Source organism: Caenorhabditis remanei, chromosome V (assembly GCF_010183535.1).
Source record: "Caenorhabditis remanei strain PX506 chromosome V, whole genome shotgun sequence".
NCBI classification, from domain to species: Eukaryota; Metazoa; Nematoda; class Chromadorea; order Rhabditida; family Rhabditidae; genus Caenorhabditis; species Caenorhabditis remanei.
The window spans coordinates 16,633,504-16,657,526 of record NC_071332.1 but is presented as its reverse complement, the minus strand read 5'-3'; the positions used below and the strand labels follow the sequence as shown (position 1 = coordinate 16,657,526).

The 24,023-nt window shown below is 38.7% G+C and overlaps 5 protein-coding genes across 5 annotated transcripts; 1 reads left to right on the top strand and 4 right to left on the bottom strand.

Annotated features, from left to right (window-relative positions):
• Nucleotides 1-66: 66 nt before the first annotated feature.
• On the bottom strand, nucleotides 67-794 carry GCK72_020620 (uncharacterized protein; the record flags this gene model as incomplete). The annotated part of the gene is made up of 2 exons (XM_003093121.2): nucleotides 67-336; nucleotides 729-794. The coding sequence occupies 2 exons, from the start codon at nucleotides 792-794 to the stop codon at nucleotides 67-69; spliced, it is 336 nt and encodes a 111-aa protein (XP_003093169.2).
• Nucleotides 795-1,024: 230 nt separating this feature from the next.
• GCK72_020619 (uncharacterized protein) lies at nucleotides 1,025-1,720 on the top strand (the record flags this gene model as incomplete). Its single annotated transcript, XM_003093138.2, has 3 exons — nucleotides 1,025-1,120; nucleotides 1,172-1,443; nucleotides 1,492-1,720. 3 exons carry the CDS (start codon nucleotides 1,025-1,027, stop codon nucleotides 1,718-1,720), a joined length of 597 nt encoding a protein of 198 aa, XP_003093186.2.
• Nucleotides 1,721-1,805: 85 nt separating this feature from the next.
• On the bottom strand, nucleotides 1,806-4,315 carry GCK72_020618 (uncharacterized protein; the record flags this gene model as incomplete). Its single annotated transcript, XM_003093111.2, has 6 exons — nucleotides 1,806-1,986; nucleotides 2,047-2,281; nucleotides 3,035-3,148; nucleotides 3,299-3,408; nucleotides 3,934-4,034; nucleotides 4,238-4,315. The coding sequence occupies 6 exons, from the start codon at nucleotides 4,313-4,315 to the stop codon at nucleotides 1,806-1,808; spliced, it is 819 nt and encodes a 272-aa protein (XP_003093159.2).
• A 6,441-nt stretch (nucleotides 4,316-10,756) lies between these two features.
• Nucleotides 10,757-11,013, bottom strand: GCK72_020617 (uncharacterized protein; the record flags this gene model as incomplete). The annotated part of the gene is made up of 2 exons (XM_053733686.1): nucleotides 10,757-10,768; nucleotides 10,813-11,013. The coding sequence occupies 2 exons, from the start codon at nucleotides 11,011-11,013 to the stop codon at nucleotides 10,757-10,759; spliced, it is 213 nt and encodes a 70-aa protein (XP_053582599.1).
• A 9,308-nt stretch (nucleotides 11,014-20,321) lies between these two features.
• Nucleotides 20,322-23,689, bottom strand: GCK72_020616 (uncharacterized protein; the record flags this gene model as incomplete). The annotated part of the gene is made up of 5 exons (XM_003093116.2): nucleotides 20,322-20,575; nucleotides 20,632-21,010; nucleotides 21,063-21,367; nucleotides 23,403-23,502; nucleotides 23,567-23,689. 5 exons carry the CDS (start codon nucleotides 23,687-23,689, stop codon nucleotides 20,322-20,324), a joined length of 1,161 nt encoding a protein of 386 aa, XP_003093164.2.
• Nucleotides 23,690-24,023: the final 334 nt, after the last annotated feature.

The window sequence follows — 24,023 nt, the reverse complement described above, 5'->3', positions numbered from 1 at the left end:
ATATGAAACACAAGTTGTGACGAAGAAATGTAAAAAACAAATATTATAGAATAAGTGGAGCCAAAATTAGTACTGCTCCTGTGGGTCGAATTGATGAGGTTGATAGGCGTGATAGTACTCGTCGGGGTACTGGAATGAGCGTTCTCGTGTCCGCAACATTCGATTGCGGCGCATGGTGGAGCTCTCCGGTACCGGTTGTGGCTCGACGTCTTGTGAGAATCCGCGGAGCATTTGGGAACGTTTTGCGGCTGCTGACTGGGCGAACGCGCTGGATTGACGGGATGGAGAGTTGTGGGCGGACGAGCGAGGGCCCGGGGAGGTGTAGGCTGAGTGGACCTAAGAGATGGGGATGATTATTTGATTTATTTTTGATAAACGAGACACAATTTGAAGCATCTGATTTTATAGTCTTTTTTACGGTACCTGACACCATAGTAGTCGTGTTCTTGTGCCCAGACTTGTACTTTTAATCTCACTACCAATTCCAACAAAACTTTATTCTTCCTCCACAAGTGTATTTTGTTTTTCCATGTTTTTTTTGTTGAAAAATTTCTCCTGTTGCTAATAGGAACTCGAGAGCCACCCCGCGAGAATCGAAATCTGCACGATTTTTTATATGCTCGGAGCCAGCAAACTAATGAAAGGGGGGGGGGGGGCAATGTGCATATGCATGCTCATTCTATGCCCCTTTTTCAAGAAATACTGGAATGGATTCTTGAAGAACTCACATTGTCATGTGAGGCTCTTAGACTAGCTGACATTTCTCTTATGTATATTCCCCCGACCTTTTCCATGTCGTTGACTAATGAGATCCCCCTTTTTAAATAAACTAAGCTCATTTCCCCTGCCGTCTTTTTTCGTTAACGTCTGTTCGCCCCATTTCTCAATGTTCCTGCGTCTCTGACCCGCCTCGTGCTCTTTTCCGTCTGGCTCTCCTGCCTCTTGCTCTGCGTATCTCACCCTGCCTTTTCTAGATTTCATATTTAATTTTTTTTCTTCTTTTAGAAACTCGCCGTAAAGTCACATGAGCTCCAGCTCCGAAAAAGAGTATCCGGATATCATGGAGAAAATCAAGAAGTACAAGAGGATAATTGGGAACCGATCTCTTCAGATCGACCTCGTAAGTTCCTATATTCTATTGTTCTCTTTTTTTAATTTAAAACTATTTCAGTACGAAGGCTGGAACATTTTTGATCTACCAACCAACAAAGAGCTCACCGACTTCCTGGGCACCCTTTCCACATCTCAAATCTGGGATTTCGAACGAGACGTGTTCACTCATGGCCAGGACCCGAAAACTTATATGAAAATCCACTACATGGTTGAGTCCACAGCTGCGATAGATCTTGGAGAGGAGATCGAGAGCAAGGAGACGGTATTTCACGATAAGGTCAATGTGATGTACATGGAGGGGCATGATAACCCAGTCACCGCTTCAACGACGTAAGTCTAGGTGGATCAGATAAAAGTTCAACGCTTCCTTTATTTCAGAAGTGGCTTCCGTGACGGCTACCACCCATCAAGAGATAATCCAGATTGGGCGATGATGGGAAAGCAGGTGTTAGGGATTCCTGATGATGCTGAGGTGGAGGAGGAGGAGGTGGAGCAACCCCAGGCGGTGGATGAAGAGCCAGAAGAGCCAGAAGAGCCACAGAGTCAACCGAAAGAATCGAAAAACTCCCACAAGAAGAAGAAGGCAAAGCACCATAAGCGCAAGTGATCTCATTTATAACCCAATTCATAATTATCTTTGTGCCAATTTTCTCTAATTAATTTTCCCTAATTAAGTGTCCCTAATTAGTATCCTATTCCTTAGCTGGTTTCCCAAACTCTCTCACCTGGTACAACGCAATATGTCCACAATTCCGAACTCGCAATCTCTCGCAAATGTCCAACGCCTGAATCGTGTTCGATGGGTGGAGAATGCTACCGTACTCGCACATCAGAATGTAGGCGAACGGGCGTTGAGCGACACCGTTCTTGTGACTGTAAATGTTTATTGTGAATACTTTCTGTAGAAATAAAATTTAAAAAGTCTAAACTTACTGTGTCGGACACCTCATCAACGAGATTCGTCTCAAGTTCCATGAGCGGGGAGAGTGCTTGTAGATCTCGCGCGCGCCACTCCATTGAAGCCACGTCTTCTCTAGAGTTCCCTGCTTGCCGGCGTCCTCGAGCAGCTTGAATCCGATGACAATGTAGCCAGAGTGACGGTGCGCTGGCAGGCGGTTCTCACCGACGCTAGCGGTTTTTTGGATGGAGTAGACCTCGTCATAGCAGCCTAGAAGATTTTCTATGTGAGGGGTTTTCAACTTTTACCGAATCAACAAATTATAATTTTGAGCTTTGAACCCTTCAAAACACTTTTGTCGGGGGGCAAATCCTCTTGAGACACCTCAAAAATCAAATTCTCATCACAAAACAACATTGCCCTCCTGCTTACATCTCCTTAAATTTTCGATGGCCCCCCTTGCGCTCCCTCTATCCAAATCTACACCCTCACTTGAGCAAATACCGCTTATTTTTGAGGCTGGCTTCTATTTTCAGAATGTTTACCCGAGGCTCTCGACGACTACATACTTCACCTCGATTCTGACGTCTTCATGATTTACGAGCTACATTTTTTTGTTCAAAATATCTAGCGTCATTTTTTTCAAAGATTTACGTTGAAATATGAGAAAAAAGTCAAGATTTCTTTTCGTGTTGCTAGAACAAAGAGGCAATGGACCGGAAGTGGTTTTTGGAGGTAGAAAGAAAAAGTAGTTGGTGGAGGTGACGTGTTTAAGAGAAGCGGTCAAAAATGGGGCTGGTCTATATGGCTATAGTGGGCATACTAAAAAATGGTTCTGGTAGCCTAAATTGGATATGGTAGCCTTAAAGGTAAAGGTAGAGGTAAAGGCAAGTTGGTAACTTCAAAATCTTCAAAAAAAACACCTAAAAATTACTCATGAACCCACTTAACTATACCCAGAAAAAGTGCCAAGGTCAAATTGTTGTCTACACATGTATACGCATCCCCCAGTGCCCAACGAACCATAAAGACTTCCATGAGTGGGCGAGCATTCTCTGGCCAAATCGGAAATCTGCTTAACTCGGTGCGTGTAGTCCACGTTTCGGAATTGGGCGAAGTGCATGTACGGGAAGAGAGCTGCAAAAAAAGTGGTATTCAGACTAATCTTTGCCCCAGGCAAGCGGTGGAAAAAAAAACGATTTCTCGAAAAGAGTGCATTAGACTGGAAGTTCATTCATTTCGAAACTTTTTTTCTTTCCCTTTCGCGCCGAAGGTACCCCAACTTACGCTTATTATCGATGCATTTCAGAAGCACCGCTTCCGCAAAGTCTTTTTTCTCCTGAATGACGTGGCACTCGCTGACCGCTTTTTCGTACGCCGGATCCTCTTGCGCGAATCTGAAAAAAGATTGGAGTTTTTTTAGTTTTTCACGGGACCACTATTTGTGGTAACTTGATAGCTCTAGTAGTCTGAGGTCACAAAATCATACTTTGAGATTTTATCGAGTTTTTTACGCTCAAAAAGGCTACTGGGTCCTGGCTCAGACATGTCAAGTGATATCACTTAGGGGTCAAAAGCATGGAGGTCAAAAATGTGGGTGGGAGGAGACCCGCTAAGTGACATGCTGCCAACAAATTTTTCTTCAAGAAATTTGATAGGGAGCGAGCTGAAAGGGTCTGTTTTTAGATTCCATGTGATTTGAAACAGAAGGATTTTTGGCTAGTGTTACAGAAAATATTTTTCTGTGTCCGTTGAGGTTTGAGCTCGCTAAAGTTCTAGAGAACGAGCAGCAATTAGGAATTAGGATGCGCTTCCTTATTCATTTGCAAGCTAAATTCCTCATTCTGCAGATTCTCACGTCTTCTAATAGGATTCTGGTTTGAATGCTATGGCTATGGTAAACAGGATATGCGACTACTCACCCATAACTGCATCCCGGCTCGCGTGGCCCACCGACAAAGCCGATCAGTGAGGAGAATTCGCTCATCTCGCCTTCAGACACATCGATCACCTCTTCTGACTTCTGAAATTCGCGACGTGGCATTAGTTGTTTGAAAATGAATACTATGGGGTTCTTGTATGTTTATGTATGCCGTGTGGAGGCGTGGCCAGAAGATCAAATTCGAAAATTTACACAAAGTTGCCTATGGTTACCCGAATCTCGAATTTCTGGTTCCGGGGGAAGGGGGTCTCAAGTTTTAATATTTTTTGCAGCAAGACACAAACCAAAGAATATGAATTCATCATTGTCGGTGACGTGAGAGAGGTACGATGGTAGGCGACGTGGTTCCGAACCATGTTCATCACAGGGGGAGAAATATTTCAACCAATGTGGGAAGGAGTGTTAAGAAAGACTGCCCTCATGGTCCACATCTCCCAAGAAAGTGGGCGGGGTTTAGAGGGGAGGGGCTAGAGAGGAGAGGCGCAGAGAAGTTCTGAGAAGTAGGAGGGAAGGGGATTGGAATTGAGATAGAGAGATGGGATTAGGAAGTTTTTTGTTGTTTTTTTTCTACTCAATTTATTTTGGAGGAAACGATGTTAAGATTTCCAATTGAGCAAAACACAGGGTTCCGAAATCCCGGCATTTTTGTGGGCAACAAGGTGTCTACAAAAAATACTTTTTGGCCCTGAAGTTGTGTATGTTGAAATAACTAATTGGGACAGACAAATTTTGAAATATTATTTTTGTGACGAAATGTTGCCTAAGGGTCCTTGACACTGGAGTAGAGTGGATCAAATGTCCCTAATCGGATGAAGTCGGAAGAACCTTCTCGAAATACTATACCGGGAATTCGGATTCTGCAGAATTCATCTAATCTTCTAATCTTGTGGCTTACGGGCGGTTCGTTCCGCAGAATGTTACATTCGAGTCGCTACTCAGCGAATTAGCAGGGCCAAAGTTCAAAGTGTCATCTGGACTTAACACCACAGTCTTTTTCAATTAGATTTATACTTTGCACCTCGATAAATCTCAATCAAGCTTTTTGCTCAGAACCATATGGCAAAAAACTTTTTGATCTACATGGGGACCTCCAACATCTAAGTGACCGACCAATCGCTATACTTTATTTTTCATTATTTTCCCTTCATTCACGTCCATCCATTTCCGGTCTACTTTTTTATTTTGTATACTTTTTGCTGCTCGATTTATTTGCTCTCCCCCCAGCTCACAACCTATTTTTGGTGATATTACTTTTATTTTTAGGGGTCCTTTAGTATAGCTTGTGCTCTCCACTCTCCAGCTATAAATCTCAATGCTATACGAAAAAAAAACAGCTGCTACACGGGAACACCTTGAACATCACGAAAAAACAGGGAGCTTATCTATTTTCTGACGCCGGTTAACATGTAAGACATGAGTCAACTGGTGAAAAATAAGATGATGACAGGAGAGGATTCATTCCAGAAATATATTCCAATAGGGGTGAGGTGAAAAATAAAAAATAAGAGAAAGATGAATGAAATTCGAGAACTTTTTCTTGAGAGGTAGAGACCACTAGGACCACGAGTTGAGAGGAGACACGGGGGAGTGGAGAGGGGGGAGAATTTATTTGTGGAAATGTTTCAATGATTGAATAGTTCCTTGGAGGTTCAATTGCAACAATTTTGGTTCAAAGAATCAAATGAATCATGAACTGAGTGGGGGTCAGGGCTGTGAGAAAAAATTTTAGGACAAAAAATTTTCGGATAGTTTTCAGGTAAACCTTTTTAAAAATTTTGAAAGATTCGGCTGAAATTTTATTTTCGATTTTTTCCTGAAATTTTTCCGAATTTTGTACACAAAAACAGGTTTTCTAGGGATCTGTTCTTGAAATAACGGTTTTCTTACAATTTCAAAATTGCTTATTAGCACGACACGCTTTTTACAACCGCGCTTTACCGAAACCGAATAAAATTGTGTGCAAAATTGAGAGACTCAGAGAAAAAGAGACACTTTTCAAGGGCATTTCTGTGTAGCGCAGTTAGGAAAACTGTGCCGAGCTAATGCCTCCTAAAAATTTTTTTTTTTTAATTTTTCCGTTTTTCTCCGTAGAAAATTTTCGAAAAAAAGTTTTTTGCAAATTTTCGGAAAAGTTTTTTTCGCGCAGCCCCACTTGAGGAAAGGGTGTCTGGGTGAATAGATTATTTTTACATAATGTCAGATACAGTAAGCCAAAGTCTAGGCACAGTAGGAAAAGGTTTAGATTTAGGTCATTTTGAAATACTAAAGGTTAAGGTTAAGCTAGTATACTGTAGACCTAGTTCAACTATCGTAATCTCAGGGTACCGTACACCTGAGTTTCAGAGCTTTAGTCCAACTTCGGGTTACTGTAGCTCTCACTTGGGGTCAGGCTGCCATACTGACCTAAAATCCACCTCAAACTCAAAAAAAAAACCCGAAACACTCAAAAATTCATTCCGACCCGTGCCGATTTATACCAATTTTTCTCCCACCAACTCCAACTCTTGTCACTCCATTCTGACAGACAACACAATTCGAAACGTCACCTTTCTCGATGAAATTAGAATTTTAGCGCCATAATTCTGAATTCGTCATTCCTCTCAAAATCTTCCAGAACACCATTCTGTGACGTGAGGAGTAGGGTAGGTTAAATGCGAAATGAGACATTTCTTGTCATTTGTCAAAAAAAGAGAATAAACATGGCAATGGGTTTAGGGTGGGTTTAGTAGTGGAATCGCGTGGGAGGTCAGACATTGGAATGAGCGCTGCTTAGCCTATGCAGAGCGTTGCTCAGCTTAAACCCCAAGAAAAATAAAACAAATTTTTCCTTACCTGTCGGTGTGAGTACACCTTCCAATAACTGGAAGTACTCATTCTCATAAGCCAAGAATACTCAAGAGGGCAGAAATTCTTCGAATAAATTTTTTGTCTTTGTGTTTTTGTAGCTCTACGGACAGATACGAAAAGGAGAAGTGTCCTCTTCTCAGTTTTTGAGTCTCTAATTCATTCAAACATGCGAAGAAGAATATAAGAACAAAGTGGGAGGGGTGTTGGGGGAACAGAAGAATGGAGCAGGAAGATGAGTGGAGCAGCGGTGCGGTTAGTTCGTTTTCACAGGAAAACGAGAGGGGAGGAAGGAATGGGTTTTTGAAAAATTGGAATATGGAAACTGACGACAGCTTGGTTTGCGGGTTTGCGCTTTTTGGGTGAGAATTAGTCAATTAGTCATTGCACTATATACAAGACGGATTGGAAAAGTAGGGCGAGATGGAGGACACGAAATTTGAAAAAGTGGTTTTGGACAGACTTGTCAAAAATCGGGCCGGGCCGAAATTTCTCTTGGCCCGGCCCGGCCAGGTCGGCCCGGATTCAAAAATGGGTACCTATTTTTACCAAATTTTTTTTTTTGAAATTTTTCGAAAAAAAGAGTAAAAATGCTTAAATTATCATACATATTCACATTTTGATTTAATTTTAAATGTTTACTCAAAAACTATACTTTTTTCAAAAAAGTTCAAAAAATTTCCAAAAATTTCCAAAAAAAACATCAAAATTTCAAAAATGTTTCAAAAACTGTTTCAAAACGGGCCGAGCGGGCCGGGCCGGGCTACGGGCCGTGCCGGGCCGAGATTTTTCCTGATTTTGGCCCGGCCCGTGACAAGTCTGGTTTTGGAAAGGTGCCACGATGTGACTGCTGGTCTCCCAAACTAATTTTCTAGAAGCGCTGCAATAGATCTGAAAATGACGTATGACTGGAATAAGATATTTACAATAAGACGTCACCGTAGCCCAGCCCGGTTTGGTATATTTTTCAGCTCATCAAATTGGGTTTTAAGAAAGTTACGCGCCGCGCTGGAAAACATACAGTGACCAAGTTACAATGACAAAGTTACACTGACAAACCGCCTTTAGCACTGCAAACTTTGAAATTGGTACCTTCCTGGAATGTCATGAAAGAATGGAAAAATCTAGTCGGTCTAAACTATGTTGCCAGCTAGCTAATCTTTGAAAAATGACTACAAATAACCCAGCCGCCCCGAGAAAAACAGTTCCCTTATTATAGATTGCTCGAGCCGGCAGCAGAGCCGTCAACTTTGATCTCATTCTCACAGACATTCCCACTTCCCCAATCCAACACCAGAACATGTATTTCCTGTTTCCCCAGCTCTCAAAAAACTTCCTGGTATCCGCCGCATCTTATCTCAAAGTCAGAGTAGCCGAAAGCACAAAGAGCATCGTTTTGCCTCCGAAAAAAGAGAAAGCGGAGCAAAAAGTGAAACGACACGAGAGAAAAGTCGTCAGGGAGACACAAAAAAGCGAAACGAGGTGGTGTGTTGACAGACAATCCGAACATGAATGCATGCATTCTGAAACAGATTCTCGAAAAGCCGAAAAACTAGGGAGAGAGGACTAAAAAACTAGAAAAAAAATTCCGCCTAGTTTAGTAGTTTTGAAGAGAAGAATGGATACCCTTCTACCTTTACGACTGGAATTTACGAGCGGATACTGTAGCCACAAACCTCAGAGAGTTATTAAATCTCTGTTTTACGAGAACTTTTATGTTTTCTATTTTTCGGAGTCACTACTCTAGAAACAATTAGAAACCCATTTTATTTTTAGACTTTTTAGTCGCCTCTCTCCCTAAAAAAGAGGACAGATTGAGGGTGGCATTGAATTTCTAAACGGAGGAAGTCACATGCGGGTTGGGGACTGGTCACAAATCGAGGATGGATCAGAAGAGTTGGAAAGTTATATGGGATGAGATTGACTCGGGATCACATTTAGTTGTTGGGCTCAAAATTCATTCCAACAGGTAATACTTACTAGGGAAGGTTATAGAGTCAGTTTGAAGTTATGGGACTTGACTTATATCATTGGAATGCTGAAAAAACGCTGGTTCCAAATATATATTTAGTTTTTGCCCTCGAGAATTATTACCTTTTTAAACGCGAAAAATGGTAAGAATTGCAAAAAGATTTCGAGTCTCAGAAAGGTAATAATTTGACTTTTTTATATACCTGTAGCAAGCTCAAATAAAATCAGACAGGTACCAACAGACCGACCGGTATCAGGTACCCTTGTGATCCGCTTAGCCGGTGAAAATTGTCAGGAAAATTCGAAATCGGTTGCAGATATCCGGTAGCAACACACCTGATAGCTAATTGGTCAGTTACAGATAGGAACTATAAAAAAAGGATAAATTTTACCGGTAACAGATACCATGATATATCGTTCGATAGTAGAAACCAGACACAAATGACCGCTACTAGGTTATAACTAAATTGGTAGTATTTCCAGCGAGAACCACAAAAAATCTAGAAAAAAAAACTGAAGCAAACAAAGTATACGTATCCAGGTGAAAACCGAATCACATGGAAATGGAATCATGGGAAATATGTACATGATGTGGTGAGAAAATAACAGAAAAATAAATAAAACTAATTTCTGAGACTAAACTTCAAAACCTATTCTCTTTGCAGTCAATACACCTTGATGCAAATTTTTTCTTTTTTTTTCTTCCTCTGCAAAAATTCCATTCGGAAAGAACACCAAAACAAAGCACACGGCGAATTTTTTTTTTCTTTTTTCTGCTTTTTTATCTAGCCGTGTGGTGCCGACTCGACAAACCAACAGCATAAATATGTCAGTGTCCGAAGGGAGAAAAAGGGTATGGGGTGATGCAAAATTAATTGAAAATGAGCTGAAAAGAGAGCAGCTCATCAATTTAATTGGAGTTAAACTTGGGGGAAGTGGGGGAGGATATTAAATTATGAAAAAAGAGAAAAAATATGTAGGAAAGAGCAATTCGTGAATATTTAAATTTCAAAAAAAGGATTCTAGGAATGAAATTTGTTTCGATGGTTTTTGAATTGTGGAATTTCTAGAGAATTGCAACAAAGGGAGTCAGAATACATACTGTGAAAATATATTGGATTTTCAGACAATTTCAGATCATTTTTCAGGATTTTAGGTCATGATTTTGAATTCCTAGGCCACCATCTTGGATTATCAGATTTTTCTTAAAGAGCAAGCACAGGTTGTTCGCGAGTAGACGCGTTACGGATGCGAATCTTGTGCGGAGTCTTTACGGATCCGTAACGACGCTTCTCGCGATAGGTCGTTCGCGCGCGACTCGTATTTCTCATTCGCACACGGTCCGTTTATGGATGTCCAATTTTTCTATCGACTGCTCGGATACGAGATCGCGTGAGGATGGTTTACGACGTCCTGCTCAGGGACTCTGATTGCTTTCGCGCACGGATCGTATATGGATGATTGGACTAACTTTTTCTCTCGCGGCCAGCTCAATTTTTATTTTTATTTCGAATATTTTTTTCCTATTTTTTCTCAAATTTCTTTGATTTATTTACTTCTTCATGGTTTTTCAGGTTGATAAAATTATTGGAGACCAATTCGAACAAAATGGAAAACAATTTTGTTGAGGTTTGTCTATCGGCGACCTATAAATACAGTATAGGACTTCTATTTTTCAGAGTCTTGTCGGATATTCAAATCAAAAAATAAGGAGCCGGAAGTTCAATATTTTTCGATAAATTAGGCAGAAACAACCTACTTCTAAGCAGTTTTTCGGTGAGTGAGCGATTTATTTCCAGATAAAAATGAGAAAAATAAATTTTCAGAGCATCAAGTGTTGCCTTGGCGGAAGAGGACGGAGGAAACTACAACAGGATTTTGGCTTCAAAAATGGACAGAATTATGGATATTGGCACAAAATTGACACAAATCGACAAAAAATTAAGAATGTTTCAATAAATTCTATATAAGTTTTTTTGTTGACTTTTCTATCTTTCGTTCTTGAATTTTTAATTGTGTATAAAGTTTTCCTAAAAAAACCAACCTTCACAACTTGCGGCCTCTTGACCGCTGACTGTGTGGACGGAGCGATTCGTATACTGTCATAATGTGAAAAGTTCCTGGGAAGCGGTGTCCCTGGACCCACTCCCGTCGACAATTCAATATTGGAACTACTTTTGAGAAGCTCAAACGAGTACTGATCTCGTTTCATTTTTCTCGGCATCATCCGGCGAAGAACGTCCATTTTTTATACGAGAATGTTCTGGAGGAATTGGAATAGAAAGAGTGGAATAACGTAGCGAGCAAAAAAAAACGAAAGAAGAAAAGGAAATGAAGAGGAAGACAATGAATTTCGGTTTCCAGTTTTCTTTTCTTCCAAGAGGTTTTGGTTTTCTTGAAGAGGGCGCAAAGATTGGAAATTGGTTGGAGATGCGAAATGAGTTATTGGGTTGGGGGGAGGGGGTGGGAGAGCAAGAACTACGGAATAAAAAGAAAAACGAGCAGCTGGCATTGCATTTTTTGCAGAGTAGGGGGAGGGGGTGATTTGCGGTTTTTAATGGGGACGTTTTAAAACCGGATATTTAGTTTCGAAACGTCAAGGGTAGGTGTCCGGGTTTTGAAATGGTTTCATGTATACTGAGAATAATTGACTAGAATGTCGGGCCGTTTCGAAACCGAGACACTTCGAAACTAAGAAAATCTGAAACCGTGAAGTTGGGAAGCTTGAGTTTAACCATACTTTTCAAGGCCCGGTAATTAGCGTCAAAATTAAAAATTCAATGTTTTTTCTAGTTTTTAGAAAACTTTTTTTCGAAAAAGTCTAATTTTCGACAATGATTCAGAATTGGAAGAAATTCTGAAGAATCATTAAAAAATTTTACATTTTCGATGAAAAATTGAAAAAAAAATCCGAAAAAAGTTTAAAAACTTTAAAGACCGGTCCGGCCCGAAAGCACGGCTTCAAAAAATAAACCAATTTTTTTATTTCAAATTTTCATCGAAAATTTGAAGATTTTTGATGATTTTCCAGAATTTCTTTTGATTCTGAATGATAGTCGAGAATTCGACTTTTTCTCGAAAGAAATTCTAAAAATTTCAAAAAGTTCAAAAAATTTTAATTTTGAATTTTGGCGCCAATTACTCGGGTCTAACAATTATGAATTTCAAAACATCTAGATTTTAAAACTTGTGATTTTGGAATGTTCGGAAAACGTTAAGAATTTCAATTTCTACAACTAATGAAAAAATCTTTGACACCTAAATTTCAGACTGAAAACTAGACTCTCATGACAAAAGCTCTCCAACAAATAAAGCGTGACAAATCCAACAAAAGAGTTCAAATTTCAGTAATCAGTGACTTCTGTTATCAGTGAATCAAAAATCGAAAAGAACAAAACTTTTCTGCTAACAATTGTCTCAAATTTCCAGAGAAGAGCGGCTATCTTGAAAAGAAGTGAGAGATTTCGGATTTGAGAGACGCAGAGATAGAGAAAAAGGGGATGAGGAAAAAGTGGAGAGAAAATAATGCGGAGCTATTGTCTATTTCTTGACTCCCAGGGGATTCCGAAAAACTACAACTAGTTTTTTTTGTCTGGTTTTAAGAGAGAGCTGAAACTTGGAAAATGTGGGTTTTTTTGAAAATAGAACATTTAATTGACAATATTTGTATTCCAATCGTTAAATTACAGTTCAAACCAACACAATGCAAAAAAAAAATTGCATGATCGCAAAAATACAAAATTTTCAAAGAAATTTTGTCGTTGTGCCTCAAGACATTTCTGAGTTCCCAGAAACCGGGTGATTGGGTGTGGTTTGGAAGTTGAAATGACGGAAGGCAGACAAAAAAGAAACGACGAAGATGAGCCACCCCACGACCATCACTAAACTTTTTGTTGCTTCTTTTCTTGTTCTTTTTGGTTCGTTATGGAAAAGAATAAGATAAAAACGAAAAAGAGAGGAATGAGTTAGGGGAGGGGGGTGAGACCGAGAAAAACGAAGCAATTTTGTACTTTCAGGGGGAAGTTTGGGCTCAAAGGTAGGTGTAATAAGTACACGAAATTAAGTTTTTTTAAATATAAATGTGAAAAGTAAATTGTTATGAAGTGGTGAATTTGGACATTTCAGAACCGGGTATTTTGGAATTTGGCCGTTTCGAAACTCATAAAATTTTAGAACGAGACAACCTCGAACCACGAATTCGATCACCGAGAAGATTCTGAACTGAGAAAAAATGAAACGGACGATCCAGGCCTTGCCAGCAAAATTAAGACCCTGGTACTTGGCGCCAAAATTCAAAATTAAATATTTTTCGAATTTTTTGAAGTTTTTTGAATTTTTGACTTTCATTCAGAATTAGAAGAAATTCTGAAAAATCACAAAAGATGTTCACATTTTAGATAAAAAGTAGAAGAAAATTTCAAAAAAAATGTTGAAAAATTGTTCATTTTTTGAAGCCGGGCCTTGAAAAGTATTTAAAAAAAACTGATACATGAACCACGTTAAACCCGACTTTTTTCATAACCTGCAATTTCAAACCTGTTTTGAAATAAGTGTACATTTCAGAACGCCTGGTTTCATAACGATTTTTTTCGACAAAAAATTCTCGAAATTTGTCTAAAAATTTGAAACCTTTCCTCCAATTTTCATGACGTAATTTGACCTCCTAGGTCACGAAACAAGTCCCACGTAAACAAAACAATTGACACTAAATAAGCAGTTTGCTCTCCTCCTATTCTTATTTCTAAAAGAATCCGTCACGCGAAAACTCGAAAACTGAGATTCTTGGGAACAAATTTTTTTGGGGGAGAAATGGAAATAGTCATCGAGTGTTTATTTTTGAGTCTTATAAACACTGGATGGCCTAACTCTCCACGTGTGGATTTCTAGGCCCTGAGAAAAAAAAACAACGACTCGAAACACATGTTGTTCTTCGTTCCTCATGATATGGGACCAATAACATTTTTAGTGATTTATGCATTTCGGGTTAGGAGAAGAGAAGGGGGGAAGAATAAAACTTGTCAATCACACACAAACTGGGGGGAAATCGAATGAAATGCATTTCTTTTCGAGTTTGGTGGCCTAGAATTTCCTATTCGGGTATAAAAGCTCAATCCAATTAAACTGCACTACCAAAAAAACCCACGAAGAACACTCACTCAATTACGATTTTGTTGCCAAAATGAATTTAGATTTAATCCGCTTCCCTTTTTTGTCTCCAAGATTTTCGAAACTTCCTGTTCAAAACACACTTCTTTTTCACAAGGGGATACTTGGGTCGAGGAGTGACCAATGTCATTGGAAGGGGGCCAAGTTGGATATTTTTTGGGAACTGAGGAAAGATCATTCATATAAAATGTCATTCATATAAAATGTGGAAAATGGAATAAAGCTTGGGGTAATGATAAGTGAAGTAAGATATTGGTCTTTTTCAGTTGAAGATGACCAACTTTAAGAGGGTGTTATCGTATCAATGACTGTCCCACAAAGTAAATTATGTATAAGCCATACAGACCGAAGGTAGTGCTTCATTTTTGTAGTTGACAACTTTTTTTTACGGACACTCCCTAGAGAGTTATGGTCATTTTAAGGGGATAGCTAAAAAATCACTCTATTTTGCACTGAAATGGGACGATTTGAGGTAGAAATTACTTTATTGTAGATTGAGTAGAGCGAACAGTTTGATAAGAGAGTCTGACGCTCCGTTGACTCAAAAAAATAAAAATATACATTTTCTAGGTCATTCCTTTTTCATTTCCCGCCATTTTTTCAACTTGTTGTAACGACAAACCTGTTGTGGCAAATGTGTGAGTCGCAATCGGCTCGTTGGAAACAGATCCATGGCGCTTTTTGTTGTGAAGTGTCTGAAACAATTTCAGAATGGAAAAAATGAGAAATAACATAAATGAAAGAAAAAATATTATGAGATTGGAGGGGGAGGAAGTTGGGAATACGTATGAGGGAGGGAGAAAATTAACAAGAAAAAACGAGATGAAATATACGTGGAATGAGGGAGAGAGGAAGAGGGAAGAACAAAACAATTTTTATTTATGGGTGGAAAAAAACGAGAGAAAAAAGGAGAACAAAATCGCATTCAATTACGAGAGCAACGATGACAGGAGTGAGGGAGAGGGGTGCTCTTGTTCCATTTTTTATTCGAGTTCGAATTTTCATGTTTTTTGAAAAAAAAAGAGGTTACTTTTTGAGAAAAAGTATTCGGACTTGAAAGAGGAAAAAAATCTAAAAATTCGCTCTAAACACTACAATTCCCGTTCTCCTGACTCTAGGTGGAAGAGTTTTTCAGCGTGTAGACCTCTCGGACAAAATTTTTCTTAATTCCTCAAAAATTTGTTGGGAAAAGTGAGAAAACGAGGAATTGAGCAAAAATCTTGTCCTAGAGGACTTCACGGCCGCGCGGAAAAACTCTACAATCTAGTCACCTTTTGAGTCAGGAGAATGGGGATCGTAGAGTTTAGAGCTATTTTTAGGTTAAAAATTGTTTTAATGAAAATATTTTTTTAACTTGAAAAATTCAATGTGAGAAAATTTTTTCACTCCAACTATTATTGCTACTAAATTAAAGAAAACATATCTTTCCAATGGCGTTCTCGAATTTTTTCTGTTCATTGAACCGTGTAAAAATGGAATATTTTTGAGATACATATGTGCTCTAATATTCTGACCAAGGCAGCCAGCTCCTAACTTTTCATACGTACATCTTGTCAGAAAAAGAAAAAAAGAAACGTTTCTTATGATAGTAATTACACATAGGTCTTCTTACCCCCGAGACGTCTCCAGGTCTTCACGTCTTCTAGACAGAATAATATAACGGCGGAGTAGAAAAATGAAGGGGTCACGAAGGAAGATGAGTCAAGAGGAGAGAAAGAAGACGGAAAGAAAGAAAATTAGAAAGGAAACTGAGAAAGAAAAAAGAGCTTGGCATAAAATGGAAGAGATGAGAAAAAAGGAACGAATTGGTTTAGAGGTGAGTGATCTATTGAATAGGATAAGGAACACTAGACTTTGCAACAAAAAAGTTTTCAGGGAATAGAAATTTTTTGAACTTTGATGTGTTTTCCTCTATTTTTTGTTGCTTTTTCTCTCTAAATCTCATGTTTATGGTCACTTGAAGCGTTCAATCGTTTGTTGTTCAATATGTTAGCCATCATGATTTCAAGGAAAAGCTAACTGGAGTCAGTTTGGACTTATGAAAAGTGACTTATATAATTGGAAAGCTGAGAAAACGCTGATTCCAAATATATATTTAGTTCTTACCCTCGAAGCATGGTATACGAGAAAAACAAGGTCACAGTTCTGAAAAATGTCAATCATTTATCTTTCTGACACACCACGGTCTCCCACACAGCGAAAAATCACTGCGAGCGGTGTGAAACCGATTTTTTCACGTTTTAATTCCACTCTTTTATTTTTTGCACTGAAAATGAAGTATTTTTAGGTTTTCAGACGTCACAATAGATGAAAAAAGGTATTCCATCAGAATAGTGGAAAATCAAATTCTCTATCTTATGAGCCAGAAAAACGTCAATTTTGGTCAAAAATTAACTTTTTTGATACAATCTCATTTTTCTGAAAATCTGTTTTTCTGTATCAAAAAAGTGAATTTTTGACCAAAATTGACGTTTTCTGGCTCATAAGATAGAGAATTTGATTTTCCACTATTCTGATGGATGGGATCTTTTTTCATACATTTCGACGTTTAAAAACCTTAAAATACTGCATATTCAGTGCAAAAAATAAAAGAATTGAATTAGAATGTAAAAAAAAATCGGCTTCACGTTTCTTGTATGCGAGACCGTGCACACGAAATTTTATTGCAATTTTTGCAATTTTCGCGTGTTAAAACGGTAACCATTCTCTATTTTATCGAACTTTGACCTTTTTTTTCTCAAATACCATTCCTCGAGGGCAAAAATTAAATATATATTTGGAATCAGCATTTTCTCAGCTTTCCAATGATACAGGTTACGTCCCAAACGGACTCCATGACCTTCAGGAGAAAACTGAACACTTTTTATTGTCTTGGGATCTGCATGACCACAAAAAATCTAGTACCGCCCCCACAAATAGGTTTCCGTCAGGGAACAGGATGTACTCAGGGGGTGAGTAAGAAGTGTACATTTCCTGGTTGCCACCTTAAGGCTAATGGGCGCTGGAAAGGAGAGTAAAGTACGATGCAGTGGTTAGAAATCGAAGAGTTTGGGAACTCGGAAAATTTGGCAAAATTTTCTGGTAAAAAAATCCAAAACTAGTAGCTCGGTTGAGCAACAAAACTATAAATTTCATTCCGGGTTGCCATACCAAAATTCTTGAAAACAAAACCAAACAAAAACATCGCCTGACAATATACACTATAGCCGCTTAAAAAGAAAAACGAGAGTTCTTGAATAATTCAAACTTCCTGACTGTTGTTAAAGACAAAAGCATCTGAAATCAGACACCCCCGGTCTAACTTTAGACTTCCGAGAGATGGCTCTTGGAGGGATGGCTCTTGGATAAAAAAGAAGAGGGTGGACTGCTGATCTAATCTGAAAAAGAAACCCCGTCTGACGCGTTTTTTGTTTTCAAGAGGTTCGGGGAGGAAAAGGGGAGAAAGGAAAGGGCACGTGTGTGACGATGGGAAAATGGGAAGGGAGGATGATGATGAAACAAAAATCTGAACGATTAGGTTTCAGAGAGCATTAAAACATTCTTAATTAGATTGACCAGGATTAGAGGTCTCGTTCCGTCTTGAGTCTCACTATTACTTGTTCCAGCTTACTGTGAAAAAAAAAGTTTCGTCAAGAATTTTCAGAAAAACACTTCGCGGGCTGAAACGCAAACAGAGTGTCATTTTTAGTCCATTTGAATTCAAATTATTTTCCTGCGAAGGCGGAAGTTTAGTGAAGCGCTTTTGCATACTACTGGGCAGGTTCCCAATTGAGTCGCCGCTCAGCCAAATCGGGAGCTTATAACGTGCACGAACAATAGGGAGGTAAATTTTTCTTTTCGAATGAAGCGCACATTGTTTTCCATTTTTCTCCATTTTTAAAAAATATATTATAGCACAAAAAATATCGAATTCATAAGTTTAGGAAAATTGTAAATTTTCAACACAAAAAAATTCTCACCAATTGAATTTCGTGCTAATTTTACGCAAATTTTTTTGGTGCGCAGATGAGAAAGTGAATTTTTTTTTTGAATTTCCTTGTCGAAACTTCTTTTTTTCACAGTATTTCAACACAAAATCTCTCTGAAAACCAACCAAATTGTCAGACCCGATCACCTTCACAGATCCGAGCACTAATCCGAATTAAAAAATATCCTTAATTTTTGATTTTCAGTCAACTAAGCCTATCGTCTCGAATCAGGAAGTCACGAGAAGAGGTCAATTCTTGGAACAGAAAAAAAAAGAAAAAATGAGGAAAAAGTAGAACAAAAGAAACTAGTAAAAGTATAATGTCGTTAGGTTGTGTGTGCGCCTCTCGGTTATTAGTTTGCGGAAGCTCCGCCCACTTTTTACTTTTTTGAGTCTTTTTATGAAATGATTAATTAGGTAGTCTTCACAATTTCAAATTTTAATAGAGCGCGGTTGCATCTTCCTTTCCGTTACCAAAAAAAAATAAAAACTAAAAAAGCAGGCAAAAAGTGGTCCTAAAAGGTCTAAAAACGGAGGAGGAAGTCGTTCGAAATGTGTCTGGTTTATATGGGTAGAAGAGACCAAAAGTCGCAAACTTTTTGACGAGTTTTGGAGAGGAAAGAAGTGCATTAAAATGTAGTTTTTATGTTCCGAAAGGGAGAAAGAGTAGATCAAAAATTGAAGTGGGATGTGTTATTCAAAAATCTGTGAATAAATGAGCGTCGGGGGTTGGGTTACTTTTCGAACCGAGTCAATAAGTAATTCAATTTATGGAAGAAATCAGAGATCATGAGAGTTGGAAGAAGGCGAGTCTGAAGCTGTGCAAAAAACTTTTCCGAAATCTTAAAATGAGTTTTTCCAAGGCCAACACCTTGAATTTGTACGAAAACTGAAATTATTTCAAGGACAGACTCCCAAAATTCTGTTTTTGAGTACAAAATTAGAAAAAAATAGAGAAAAAATCGAAAATCACTATTTTTGTTAATTAATTTTTCGAAAATTTTAATCCGAAAATTTTCTTGTTCAGCACTGGTCTGGAACCCACAGATCCAAGACCCCAGAATTTTCCAAACCAAAAAATATAGTGTTTTCTTTTCAATCTCTAATCACTGAGAAACCACGAGAACTCATGTTTACATATATCTCTAGTACCCTATCAATGAATAAATAATGAACTACTGAGAGCCAAAAAAAGATCTAAAATCAACTCATGTTGAGAAAGATGTCTCTTTTGACCTGCTGACTTACACATTGAATCATTTATTAACATAGATGAGAAATGACAGGAAATTCGGATGAAAAATGGGGGAAATAAGGAAATAGGGTGGTGTCTGGGGTGGTGAAAACTAACTATTAGAAAATATTTTTGTCAGCACGAATCAGGGATATTGATAGCGGTATTGGGAATAGTATGACTAAAGAAATTAGAGGAAACTGGAACTAGATTGAGAAACTGGAACCGATTAGGGAAGGTCATGAAGTTAATTTGGAGATATGGGACGTGACGTATATCATTGGAAGGCTGAGAAAACGCTGATTCCAAATATATTATCACTTTTTGCCCTCGAGGTCTGGTATTGGAGAAAAATGAAGTCAAATTTTGGACCACATAAGTCATTACTCGTTGACCTTCCCTAGTGAGTTTCGGTTTTTTTCGACCAAATTTTTTTGGCTGAATTTTTCTGGAATCTTTAAACCATTAGGCCATGCCTAGTCAAAATTACCAATATGAAACTCTCTATTATTCGAATTTCAAATTTCTAGTTTAGCCTTACCGAGAGCCGAGATATAGCTCTTTGACGTCTGCGCTCTGTGGAGCTGAGACGATCACCTTCCACCCACTATATCTCAAAATCCAGATGTCTCAGTGAAAAATGTTTTGCTACAAAAATAATCACCGTGAAATTCTCTATCTTGTACTTTAGAAATTTTCGATCTATCATCAATTCCAGCCGAATTACACTCGTTTTCCGTTTTGAGAGACGAAGAGAAACGAGACGCTCTTGTCGTCTGCGCTCTCTCCCGCAGAGATGAGACTTAAGACTGAAGGAGACTCGAGACTGGACGAAAGTTAAGACTAGGCCAGGCGCAAGACCCTCACAACCAAAAAAATATACTTCATACAAAAATCGAAAAGTGAAAAAGTAACATTTTCCACTTCTCGACTCTCGATTATTTATCTGCTCTATTTCCCTTTTTTTTTCACTTCTTGTCCCATTCGCTTCTCATCTCAATTCTCACATTCGTATGCATTTCCGACGAGGCTTCTGAGACGTGACTCCTTCGCATATATTTTGTGTTATTGCGAAAGGAGAATTTCAAACGGACATCTGGACATACACGCGTGCATATTTAATAGTTCTACTCTTTCATCTAATTTCTATGAACTCATCAGTCTTGGGTTCCAAGTAATTCATAATTTATTTATTCAAGCTCTCCACAAACAGCTTTTTCGAATTATACGAGGTTGGATAGAAGATTTTCAGCATCTCGACAAGGTAGTGAACGTCTTCAAAACTCTTCGCCATCACGCTCCCAATCGATATGATTTCCTGAAAGCGTTGCGGTGCGCGCTCCTTCCAAGTGAGTTTGAGATACTCCATGAGAGCATTACAGTACTTTCTTTGCTGCTCCGTCACTATCCCTTGAGCGTATGGAGACATACCGGATAGTCCTAAAAGAAAACTCAATTACTTAATTGACCCAGTAGTTATCCCAAAAAAGACTTACTTGGCGTGCAGAACAAAATGAGTGTCGTCAAAATGTACTCTTCCGAGGTGATATGCAATTCTCCTAATTTGGAAACCAATAACTTTTGAATTCGATTTACATAACCGTGAGAAAACTCTTTCATATTGCTGAGTCCCGATGGGTACAACTCGGTACCGTCTGGGTTCAGCAGACGGTCGCTGTGTTGGGTGGCTGATTGGAATGCTGACGAGAGGAGGTAGGAGTTCATGGCAAAGCTTTGGAGGATGATTTGTTTGTCGTCTGGGTTCAAAAGGGACATGAAATCAAGACTGTTGAGGAACTCGATGGAGGTCCAGACACCGAAGAAGCTCCATTGCGAGAGGATTTGTTGATTGGAACGTAGAGGGGACCGAGGCGCCTGGAATATAAATGTATATATCTTGGTTTCACCGGATGTTGAATCTCCTTACCTCATTCATTCTATCCATTGCAAACCCCCTAACACTTCTATTCAACACCTCTCCAATCGTCGGATCCTCATCGCTCTCCATCCGCTCAAAACTTCTATACCGCCGTGTGTCCAAATGGAGCAGTGACCGAATCATACTACACAGTGTGTCCACTGGAGTCACCAAAATATTCGGATGGTGTGATTGGTCAGTGCTCATGACCGTTGTTTCCTCGTTATCGTCATCGCCACACCGATATTTCATTCCAACATCTAAGCACCGTCTGAACCGACAAGCTCGACACTTCGGACGGTCCGTTGATCCATCTAAAATGATTAAATTTATGTGAGTAGTCTGATATCATTCCGGACACTCTTGTGTGTTACCGAGTTGAGAGGATTTACGAGTGATAACACATTTAGCATACTATGTGTAATTCCAAAATCTTATCCGTGAATGAGACTACAAGAACTAGAGTCTAAACTCTCAAATATCATATTGGATAATTCTCTGACGACACAAATTAATACGGTCTTAAGTTTTTTTTGCACATTTTTGCAGTTTCCTATTGGCACTCTTTTTAACAGATAATCGACGCATAAGACCAAGTTCTCCACCGTCGCTTAATCTCTTTGTGACGTTGAAATGGTGAGCATGCGTGAATCAAAGTCCGAGAACGTGTTGTGGACTTGGTGGGATACGGTAGGTCGACATTAGATCAAACGAGAGCATATGCAGCTTCAGGGAATCGGTTATTGTATTTCGGGTTTGGTGTCAATGTTCTACATTATCGGGCACAGCATGAATCGAAAATGGTTTTTTTGAAAACTGGGTCACACAATCTTTTACAGTAAACCAATCAGTGAGAGGACCTGTCACGGCGACCTCCTTGAATCTCAACAATTTTTTTTCACGAGTTTCTTTCTATAACAAAAGATACCACTAAGTACTAAAACAGGTTTTCACAATAAGTCATATATGATCAAAATTAGTCATTCTGAACTGACTAGGGATGGTCATGGAGTCAGTTTGGAGTTATATGACGTGACCTATATCATTGGAAAGCTGAAAATACGCTGATTCTAAATATAGACTCAGTTTTTTTCCTTGAGCCTGGGCTTGATTAAAAAAGGTCAAAGTTAGGTAAAATAGAGAATGATTACCTTTTTAACACGCGAAAATTGCAACCAAAATTGTTTTTTTAATTTCATGTGTGTCAGAAAGGTAATAATTTGACTTTTTCAAAACTTTGACCTTATGTTTCTCGTGTACTAGTCCTCGCGGGCAAAAACTAAATATATATTTGGAATCAGCGTTTCCTCAGCTTTCCAATGATATAAGTCACGCGCCATGTCTCCAAACTGACTCCATGACCTTTCTAGTGAAATCCGAAAATGTGAAGTATAAAAATAATCTTTACTGTGTCGAATTAGTCTACTACTATTTAAATCACCTCAATCGTCTTTTAAGGTTTCAGAAAGTTATTGGCAGCTTCGAAAGTGTTTGAGGAAGGTATACGGTATTTAGTGCTACTCTAGTTAGACTAATGTTTTGACTAAAACAAATGATACCGAGAAAACAATTGAATTCAATTTCAATAATTTTAGTCTCCGCAAGTTATCAAATCTTCTTGTTTCTAGCAAAACCAAGAACAGTGCTGACATTATCGGTCACAGTACTTCGGTTCAATTTTTTTCTTATTGAATAAACTCCAGCACTAGCCATTACATCAAGGCTTAAATATCAGAAATTTCTGCCATAAAAAATATTATTTAATCCAAAAAAATCAAGTCACAATCAAATGTTGATTATAATTGTGCTTCATTCTTATTTTCCAGACATATTGATAGAAAATATTGAATGATCAAAATGCATGAAATAGTATAACTTTCGGATCGCACTGTCGATTCAACATCCATTCACTATAAAAACAAATCTAGATATATCCGCTTCGTTCTTTTTCAGAATTTTTGAGATTTATAGTTGTGAGGATAATACAGTGAAGTGCACCGGAAGCAACACCTGACAGCACACCACTGGAACTAATCATTGATGCTAGTCATGAATAGTTTCAGATTGTCGGAGTACAGTAACCGATTTGATCTATCGAAGCTTTTTTTATTAATTGTCTAGCTAGTCGATTAAAAACACAGAAACTAGAGCTATAAAGGCCTGAAACTACAGCAAAGTTGCTCATGGACGACTATTAAAATTTTCACAATATTTTTAGCATGTGTTCCACTAGAACAACATAATAAGTAGACAACACCGTATGACCAATACATATAGTATCAATATGTGACTCCGAATTAGCCATAGACTCAGGCCAAAATGTCAAAAAGAACAACTAGCCCCACTCACTTATCCCAATGTAGCACGTGTCATTCCCACGGCATTTGTACTCGGGTTGCAGAATCACAACTCTCCGGAAGAACATTTTGCAAGCATTGCAAGATGGAACCTGAAATATTTTTCTTAAATGAAATTTCGAATACAAGATACAGTAACCCTCCCACCAGACTCACTCCATAATTCATTCCATACGCTTGCTGATTGCATACACTACAACGAATCGGCAGGTGACGGTGTTGTGACATCTGTGCGTAAGGCCTATACTCCATTGGAGAGCTCGGATGGTTTGGGAGCATACTCTCACTGGCTTCCCTCTAAATGAATGAGAAGAGGAGGAACCATCATCAGAAAACACGTCTGCTTCTTCATTTTGCGCCTCTTGATCACATTTCCAGAGCAATCCGCTTTTCTTCTCCGTGCGGCACACACAGCGCCCGATTCAAATATATGGCTCAGCTCACATCAGCTCAATGACAAAAAGCGTTTTTTCTGCAAAATAGTTTAGCGAGGGTGGCATCTTTTAAATAATATCTTATTTTTTTTGGTTGGAATTTTTTGGGAGTACTGTAGTTTTGACGTAGCTACGTAGTACGTATCAAGATGACCTGGTAAGCAGCGGCTTTCTTTGAG